General features: G+C 39.1%; 1 protein-coding gene across 1 annotated transcript in view; it reads right to left on the bottom strand.

Moving 5' to 3' along the window:
- Positions 1 to 875: 875 nt before the first annotated feature.
- The window catches only part of LOC103520616 (xylosyltransferase oxt), a gene marked incomplete at its 5' end in the record, with an annotated part of 20,565 nt that continues 11,127 nt past the window's right edge, over positions 876 to 10,313 (bottom strand). The window contains 2 exon segments of the mRNA XM_008485716.2: positions 876 to 1,205; positions 1,656 to 1,767. Of these exon segments, the coding sequence (XP_008483938.1) occupies positions 1,066 to 1,205; positions 1,656 to 1,767 (252 nt within the window).

Raw genomic sequence — 10,313 nt, 5'->3', positions numbered from 1 at the left:
CAAGGCTTAAAACTACCGACCCCGACACCACCAAATAAATGAACGCAGCTAGCACCATAAGTTGTCACACAGAATTTTTCTACAAAGACTCTAGAATCAAATCCCCCCTTTTTACATCCCAATTCAGACTAGGCTTAGCATACTTGGCAGGGACACATTTATCTTAGTACACCTTTAATCCATTACCACAAACGGAGACGAAAACAACATAACAAACAAAAAGGTTCGCAAAAGTCTGAGCTAACCATTAGCTTGGGCACTGATCGACAATACGTCTTGCATCGGAGTACTTATATAAAACCCTCACACCACCTACACAACACCAACAATTTAATGTAGACAAAAAAGATCTACCATGTGCAACCACTACACAAGTACCCGGAAGGTGTCATTGACACGCCAACAAACAAACAGACAAACATGATGTAGATGCTCAGGACAACAGTTGGGCACCCAAGTCTTATAGCCTAGGGTCAGCCTTAACAAAAGGTAGTACCTGAAGTCCGACTATGACTTGTCGCACCTCTCTCTCCTCTGAAGCAAAAAAAATGAACGCCACGTCTTCCAGGGCCAAGCTTTCAGGTGATAGCTGCGTTTAAACAATGACAAAAAGCTAACGCGTTTATATCGTTGCACCACAATCGGAGGCACGCGGGGCTCACCCCATAGCGTGTCGACTCCCGAACGTGAGGCTACACCAAGTAAGGAGCCTCCAGCGTCACCAAAACGCCGGGACACGAACCTCAAGCTCTCCACGTGAATCCGGAGCACTACTGATTCTCGGATGAAATCAGTTCATCACCGGTCACCGCCGAAGGCGCTCACATTTTAAAATTTCATACCCTTTAACAATGTACCTCCGATGGGTTATCGAACACACCTTAAGATTAGATCAGGTCTTACCTGGACACCAAACTATCAATCCACTGCTGGAGATCGAACCCAAACCTTCTCGAGTTGAGCGCAGCTTTCCTCTCCAAACTCTCATGAGGTTTAGGATCTAGGAATCTTGTCCACTCTTTGGTGAAGTCCTTGGTTCCTGTGAAATTAAGATTAGATCAGGTCTTACCTGGACACCAAACTATCAATCCACTGCTGGAGATCGAACCCAAACCTTCTCGAGTTGAGGGCAGCTTTCCTCTCCAAACTCTCATGGGGTTTAGGGTCTAGGAATCTGGTCCACTCTTTGGTGAAGTCCTTGGTTCCTGTGAAATAGGAAATAAAGGATATGCATTTCTGTCAAAAATATGACGAAAAAGTAGATTCCTACGTAAACAGTTGTAAGAAAAAAAAAACTCTGAAGTCAAAACTCCGATTTTTTTTGTAGAGGTTTGATAGAGGAAACTGTAACTGCCAAGGTCTTGTCGTTCCGAAATTTCAGAGAGAAGGAAGACAGGACAGCCGTTCCGAGAACGAACCTTGCTTGGATAAAATCTGCCCCGGGCGAGAATAGGATCCCCTATCTAACGCTTACAGTGAGTTCCATGAAACTTGGTTTCTCCAGTGTGCACTGCTCTGTGTTAACTTTATGTACGGGTTTCACAAAACGCGTTTCACTAGTGTGCATTGCGACTTGGTAATGCTGTGATATCCACAACCACAAAGGTTGTGAAAAAGGTCTGTTTTACAAAAAAAAAAGAGATTTGATAGTTTACCTGTGTTGTAAGGATAAGAGCCGCCATGTACAAAACCAGCTTGCTGTTGGGTGAGGGGAGTCTTGTTAAGAAATTCCAGGGGAACTACTAGGAAACCAGTCTCTAAGTATACCTGGCGGGGAAAAATAGCACAATTAGACTTAATTTATTAAGTTTCCATTTATTATTTTTTCAACATAACTCTCAGAACATACATTCTTTTTTATACCCATCCGTATAAGCAGAGCTTGTGCCACAGATGGGGAGTTCATAACTTAGAGAGAAGGAAGACAGGATAGGAGAAAGTCAGTCGTTCCGAGAAAGAACCTTATCTGTTTGGGATAAAATCCGCCCCGGTTGGGAATCGAACCCGCGACCTAGCGCTCCCTTCCAAGCTATTAGCTATTGAAGTACATCAAGCTAACTAGACTGGCGATTTCAATTAAGTGACCAAGTATTGGGCATCAATTAATAAAACAGACAGCATATTCATTCTGTTCATGTTCAATCATACAACATTCAAATTGACTGACTGACTCAATCTTTTAGATAAATTCAAATCTCTAAAAAAAAAAAAAAAAAAAAAAATCACCCGTACATGACTCTCTCTCTCTCTTGTAGGCTACTATACATAAAACATAAAACCTTACCCACTACACTATACATATTACCCTACCCACACACACCTTACAGCCAAGACACGACAGATAAAGAGTGGGAAGTTTTCTTTTTCCCTCCCTCGCTCATTTAGCCTCAATACATTATCCCACATTTTTTCCCACGAGTCACGCTTTTTCATAAATCATACCTCAAGGCTTTCGAGAGGGAGAAAAAAAATATCCCACCTCCCTCCCTCCTCTTTAACTTTGAGGTCCGGGTTGAAACCTTCGAGAAAAAAAAAAAATCTGGTGTGCACATCACACGACTTTCCTTACCCTATTGAATGGTGCTTATTTGGGTGTAACATTTACAATATCTCTAACCGTTTAGTCGATATAGGTGAAAACCGCCAAAAAGCGGTCAAAATAACGCCAACCGTAGCACCTATTTTTAACAAACGTTTAGTGTTGCATCCTTGTCACATTTGTGAACTACATACCAAATTTCAAGTCTTTAGCTTATACCGTTCCCGAGATATTGTTAAATTACACCAAAAACCGCCAAAAAGCGGTAAAATGCCGCCAAGCGTTGCACCGGTCTTAACCGAAAGTTTCGTGTCGCATCCTTGTCACATTTGAAAGATACATTCAGACGCACTACCAACTAAGCTAACTAGGCTGGCGGACATTACATTGAAATGGGGATCTTTCTGACGGAATTCCTGTTTGATACTTTTTTCGTAGTTTCGACATCAGATTTGGATTTTTCGCATATTTTTACGTAGGAATCGACCGTTTTTTCATAGTTTTTACCCAAACACAACAGTTCTATTATTATGAAACGAATGAGACACCCAGTACTTCCTATGGTGTGGTTGGGATGGGAACCTTGCTTCCTTCGCACTATCATCATGACTATAATACCTATTCTTACTCACATCCTCTCCTCAGTCTACACACAGTACCTAGTACCTACTCTCTGTTGTATCCGTGAGGCGGTTTACTATAATCTTGTGACTTAAGCCTGCTCAAATGAATAGCAAATATCCTGAGACCTGAGAGAGATAAAAATAGACTTAACAGGTTATTGTAACCTGAGATAGATAAAAATAGACACAACAGGTTATTGAAAATTCAGGTAGGCAGATGGATGGCCCTGAGAATAACTGTTGGGAAAATGTTAGACTAGGTTAGGAAGTGGCTAAGTATTGTGTATTTTTTTCTTTATTTTTAGATCTAAATTGCTAATTGCTCTCTCCTTGATTCTCATATTATGTACATAGGTACTCAGGTAATGAGTCCCTACCTACAAAGTACCTACACTTCATAGGTGTGTACATTGGTTAGAGTGCCTACTAGCTAGCTACTTGTGTAAGTTAAAATTTTTGTCCCATGGTTTGAAATCAGCCAAAAGTAGGTCAGATAATCTTTTCATGGGTGTGTTTTTTGACCACCATTTTTAATGTTTTAGTACAAAAATTTCAAGTAGGAATGAGGGGGGAAAAAAACAGTTTATTTGTGGTAAAGCAGAGAGCTCCTTCACAATTTTTGAGAATACCAGCATTACTTCTTAGTAATGCTGGTATGCCTCCTTTACTATTATGTATTAATTATCCTCTACTCGTAATATCATCATCTTGTCCTGGTAATGCCGCTACTGGTCGCTACTCGGTTCAAGTAGATTACTCAGTTGTCCTCACGAGGCTAAGTGCACGCCGAACTCCAAGCCAGGTTTGGATAAGTCCTTCTATGGGGACAGACAGACCGACCGAGCGAGCGAGTGACAGACACCGAAGCGAATACAATAGTCTGTCCCTTATACCTTTTTATTGCTATTGTAATAATAAAGGAAGGACGGACTAAAAATCAATTATTTGTGGTAAAGCAGAGAGCTCCTTCACAATTTTTGAGAATACCAGCATTACTTCTTAGTAATGCTGGTATGCCTCCTTTACTATGTATTAATTATCCTCTACTCGTAATATCATCATCTTGTCCTGGTAATGCCGCCACTGGTCGCTACTCGGTTCAAGTAGATTACTCAATTGTCCTCACGAGGCTAAGTGCACGCCAAGCAAAGAGCCGAAAAAAACTTCGATCCCTCCGGGAGTCGAACCCGGGACTTCCGGCGTGCAAGCCTAGTGTGATACCCACTCGGTCACAGAGGTTGCTTTATTTTGTATAAATTTTATAAATTTTCCTAGAACACGGAAATGGAAAACAATTCTTGCAAAAGATAATGCTTTTCTCGGAAGCTAAATTATCTGTTACGACGGTAAGTTAACTTACCCATTGGAAAAACCCAAATGATAATAAAGGAAACCTTTGCACTCTTTATTGACGTAAATAGTAAGTACCTATAGGTGTTTTTTAATAGGAAGCAAGAAACATACCTATAGATATAGATTACCCAAATGCGTTTCTTTTAGGAGGTTCTACAGAGGGAACTGTAACTGGTAAGGTCTTATCGTCCCGAAAGCGAAGAGAGAAGGAAGACAGGATAGGAGAAAGTCAGTCGTTCCGAGAAAGAACCTTATCTGTTTGGGATAAAATCCGCCCCAGTTGGGAATCGAACCCGCGATCTAGCGCTTACTAGATAGATGTGCTACCCTCCAAGCTAACTAGGATAGCGATTCCAATTAAGTGACCAAGTATTGGTATCAATTAATAAAACAGACAGCATATTCATTCTGTTCATGTTCAATCATACAACATTCAAATTGACTGAGTGACTCAATCTTTTGGATAAACGTTCATGTTCAATCATACAACATTCAAATTGACTGACTGAATTTCTCAATCTTTTAGATAAACTTCTTTCCGAGCGGGAATCGAACCCGCAACCTAGGGCTTACAGGCGATCTACCTTCCAAGTTACCTAGGCTGGCGATTCCAACTAAGTGACCAAGTATTGGTATCAATTAATAAAACAGACAAAATGTTCATGTTCAATCAAACAACACTCAAATTGACTGAGTGACTCAACAACTCAAACACGGATTGTGTCAACATTCTCAACACTAAGCACTAAGATTGAGTCAACATTCTCATGGAGTCACGGCTCGATGATTCCATGGTGTAGGACTGTAGGTTAAATGGCAGAGAATGGCACTTAACCCCGCTGTTATGGGCGAAGAATCCATGTAAAATATTTCGTGGAAACCAGAAAAACTAATTCAGCTTTGTTAGCTTGGAGGACAGCACGTCTATCTTGTAAGCGCTGGATCGCGGATTCGATTCCCGTCCGCGGATTTTATCCTGAACAGATAAGGTTTGTTCTCGGAACGGCTGTCTTTCTTCTCTAAAGAAAATGGACAGAGAATTGAAACTTCCAATACAAAAGAAGTTAAAGACACAGACTTCATGTCTTCTTTCTAATCAAAGTGTTATCTCAGACTTCCATAACTAGAGACTCGTACAATGATTAATGACTGTAAGTCTAAAAATAAATAAAATGTCAAGTCCTTTTAGAAATTGAATTTAATCAATAGGATTTCCCCTCATGTTTTCTTCAACAGTTATCTAGAACCATTGGCTTTATGGTTTTCTGGACAAAATTTGCACCACCATTTTCGTGATCCTGGTAAAAAGACCTTTGATTTGATATATAGGTCGACCATGTTTGGATAAGTCCTTCTATAAGGACAGACTGACGGACTGACAGACAGACACCGAAGCAAATACAATAGTCCGTCCACTATACCTTTTATTATTAGTATAATAATAAAGGAAGGACGGACTAAAAAGCATGTGGCTAGACATTACATTGAAATGGGGATCTTTCAGACGGAATTCCTGTGTGATACTTTTTTCGGAGTTTCGACATCAGATTTGGATTTTTCGCATATTTTTACGTTAGGAATCGACCGTTTCTTCATAGTTTTCACCCAAATACAACAGTTCTATTATTATGAAACGAATGAGACACCCAGTATACTTCCTATGGTGTGGTTGGGATGGGAACCTTGCTTCCTTCGCACTATCATCATGACTATAATACCTATTCTTACTCACATCCTCTCCTCAGTCTACACACAGTACCTACTCTCTGTTGTATCCGAGTCTGAGGCGGTTTACTATAATCTTGTGACTTAAGCCTGCTCAAATGAATAGCAAATATCCTGAGAGATCTGAGATAGATAAAAATAGACTTAACAGGTTATTGGTAAACAAGACTAGAGCCCGTTCTCCCTTTATTCCCAATATAGTGTGCAAGTCACCCATCCATTTATTGGCCTAACCCCCCCCCCCCCCCGTTAGGTATAAAATAGTTTTTTTTGTAAAAATGATGGATTCATTAGATTCGAGAAAAAAACTCCTGGGGTCTCCTAGGAGACTGGTCCCTTGATAACAGCCCTGAGTCCGAGTCATATTAAGTAGTACAGAGAAAAACTCTGGTGAAACCGTTTCATTTTTTCCCGACTTTAATCACAGACTATTTTCATCATGCAATAGTCATGCGAGTGAGAGAGAGGGAGGGAGAGGGAGAGAGAGGGAGGGAGAGGGAGGGAGAGAGGGAGGGAGAGAGAGAGGGAGAGAGAGAGAGGAGGTGGAGTTTTCCTAGAAATATGTACAATTTGTACAACACTAATTTCCCCATGTGCCTTGAAGGCAACAGGCATGGAATTCATGGGGGGATGAAAAAAACTCATGGGGGGTTAACTGAAAACTCTCTATAGTAAGATCAGGCATAGTTGGATAGGGCATACATACCTGTAGGGCAATGCATTAAGTTCCCAAGCCCGTTTTTACTAATTTTTGGGAAAGCAAAAAGTTTTCCTTTTTTTTCTTTAGCAAGCTAGACTTTTTGGGTAAATACCAAAATAGGGTTGCATTTCAAGCCAGGCCCTTATGTAGGGGGAGGACAGAGCCCACCCCCTCCCCCTCATTGACAATCCTGGATACAGCCCAAAATAATCCTGGATACAGTCCTGTTTCAAGCCCTAGAATCATCTTTCCGAGAAACTGATGGGATCGGGGTCTTTTTGAAACTGACCATTGATCAGCCCTTGAAGACTTCAACTTCAATTTAAAGAACTTAAAGCATTGAGTGAATCGGATAAAGGTGATACCAATGGATATAGCTTCCATACAATAAAATGACGGAAAAGGATTCAGGTAGGCAGATGGATGGCCCTGAGAATAACTGTTGGGAAAATGTTAGACTAGGTTAGGAAGTGGCTAAGTATTGTGTATTTTTTCTTTATTTTTAGATCTAAATTGCTAATTGCTCTCTCCTTGATTCTCAGATTATGTACATAGGTACTCAGGTAATGAGTCCCTACCTACAAAGTACCTACACTTCATAGGTGTGTACTTTGGTTAGAGTGCCTACTAGCTACTTGTGTATGTTAAAATTTCTGTCCCGTGGTTTGAAATCAGCCAAAAGTAGGTCAGATAATCTTTTTCATAAGTGTGTTTTTTGACCGCCATTTTTAATGTTTTAGTACAAAAATTTCAAGTAGGAATGAGGAAAAAAAAAAACAGCAGGTATGTGGGTAATTCTAGTTTCAAAATGCTACTTACATGCTATGTTAGACTAGTCTGTGTTATAGCATACCCATCTTAGTATGTACTATATACCATCTCACTGAGAAGTAGGTAACTACTTGATGTTTAGGTAGATGTTCATAAAGGTCTGTGTTAGGTACTACAAGTGATTTTTTTTTTTTTTTTTAATCAAACTAGAAAAATGACCTACTGTCCATAGGCCCAAGCTCTCTCTGTGACAAATAACCATGTTACCATTATACCATGGAAACATAATCTTGAACACTTTTCATTTTATAAAATCTATTTGTGAGCTTAAAAAAACAACCATGTAGGATTTTAAGCTCAAAATAGCTTTTTAGAATTCTTGACTTGTCTATATCTACAAGGCCAACTTTATTAAATGCCCCATTACAAGCCACAGGTAATTTCTTACCACGATAAGTGTGTGTTGAGGTCTAAGCTATAATCTGTAGTACCTATGTGAGATACCTACACATATGTTCCTTTTAAAATTTTTTATGTTGGTAATGATGGGAAAGGGAATATTGCCTGGCATTGTACCACTTCCCGTCATTAGCACCTGAATATTGCAAAAGGAAAATACACATTGGGTATCCTACCAAATCACAATGATGTTTCATCTGGATTTAATAGTTATACAATTGATCCTTGAATGTAAGAAATTCAGAGGAAAATAATGAAGATTCCCAATTTATTTTTCAAAAGCATTTTTTTTTCTTTTCCTGACATGAATCAAAGAAACCAGAAAATCAATGAACATAGAACAGTGATTTTATTTTAATTTTTTTACTTTAAGAAATATGTAGGTGTATGAACTCTAGGGTGTATGGGGTCAAACTGCTCATAAAATGATGAGTGATATCTTGAAAAATAACTAAAGAAAATGGACAGACAATTGAATCTTCCAATACAAAAGAAGTTAAAGACACAGACTTCATGTCTTCTTCCTAATCAAAGTGTTAGGTCAGACTTCCATAACTAGAGACTCGTACAATGATTAATGACTGTAAGTCTAAAAGTAAATAAAATGTCATGTCCTTTTAGAAATTGAATTTAATCAATAGGATTTCCACTCATGTTTTCTTCAACAGTTATCTACAACCTATGGTACTCGAGGGACTTGCCATGTGAAAGTCTCTAGGGTGGGAAGAGATCCTGCATTTCAACAGCTATTTGTAGCTCCTATCATTTACATGTGAAAGTAAAATCTACGAGAACCGGTTATGAGAAAAAGTTTCCAACAATCAAAAGGTACTTACAGCTTTTAAAGCGGCTAGCCTATCCTTCGTCATGTTTCTAACCGAACACTTTAATTAAATACTAAAAGAAACACTTTAAACTTAAATCACACGGGAGTCCCATTAACGATTTATTTTAATAACACAATTTTTATACGGAATACTAAAAGAAACACTTTAAACTTAAATCACACGGGAGTCCCATTAACGATTTATTTTAATAACACAATTTTTATACGGAATTTTTTTTAAAAGCTAATAATATAAACTACACTAGAGAATACACTGAACTTAACTAGAATGACATAAAAATCAATAAATTTCTGCAATGCCGTCTTCTAAACGGCGACTGCGCCCCCCGAAAAGCCCAAAAACTACCCTTTTCCTTTTCAGACGAAAAAGTTCCGAAAAAGAGAAGAAGAAAAAATTCGACTGATTTCCGAAAGCTCTCCGAACGAAACACAAAAGGGGTATTTTATTTATGTGAAATGGAAATTTTTCCTAATCCAAAATATTCCACTGTGGTCCTTTTCCTTTTCAGACGAAAAAGTTCCGAAAAAGAGAAGAAGAAAAAATTCGACTGATTTCCGAAAGCTCTCCGAACGAAACACAAAAATGTAAACAAAAATCAGCTGTGTGATAATATCACCAAGGAGGTAAACGTGCGATGGACAAGTATTGTAGAATGATATTGAAGTGAAGCCAAGGACGGGGCTTACCAAGTTTCATTTATTTTGAAAAACGTAGGAGGTTGAGTTGAAATATTTGCAATCGAAAAACGAGTACAAATTTTTGTCGATGGTGGGCTTCGAACCCGGGACCTTCTGCATGGCAAGTAAAAAAAAAGAAGGATCTTCCTCTCTCACCTGTTCAGATAGCCTGAAGTCCCATTGATGGAAACAATGTCAGACTTGGGATCCGGATATTCTGAACTCCACGGGGTTCGAACACAGGACTGTAGATTGTGAGTCCACCCGCTGCACCGCACAGTCACTGAGGAGCCCATGATACAAGTGTCACCTAATGTGTACCATCTAGAAAAAAACAGATGGAAATTACTGTACTTGAAACTGAACAAAATAAGTACTTTCATGGGAGGTAGCGTTGCTGCCTTGTAAGCGCTAGGTCGCGGGTTCGATTACCGTCGGAGGCTTTTGAAAACGTTGGAAAATAATAGAAAGTAAAAAAAGGCAGTAGGTATATGATTCATCTAATTGTACCTGATATGACCTTTTTGGGTGCATGATTCGGATCAGATTTTCTCCCCTATTTTTCCCCTGATGATCTCAGAAAATCTTTTTTTTTTTTTTTTTTTTTTTGGAAGAATT

Source organism: Diaphorina citri, unplaced genomic scaffold (assembly GCF_000475195.1).
Source record: "Diaphorina citri unplaced genomic scaffold, Diaci psyllid genome assembly version 1.1 scaffold3843, whole genome shotgun sequence".
Lineage (NCBI taxonomy): Eukaryota > Metazoa > Arthropoda > Insecta > Hemiptera > Psyllidae > Diaphorina > Diaphorina citri.
This window is presented reverse-complemented; position numbering and strand designations above follow the sequence as displayed.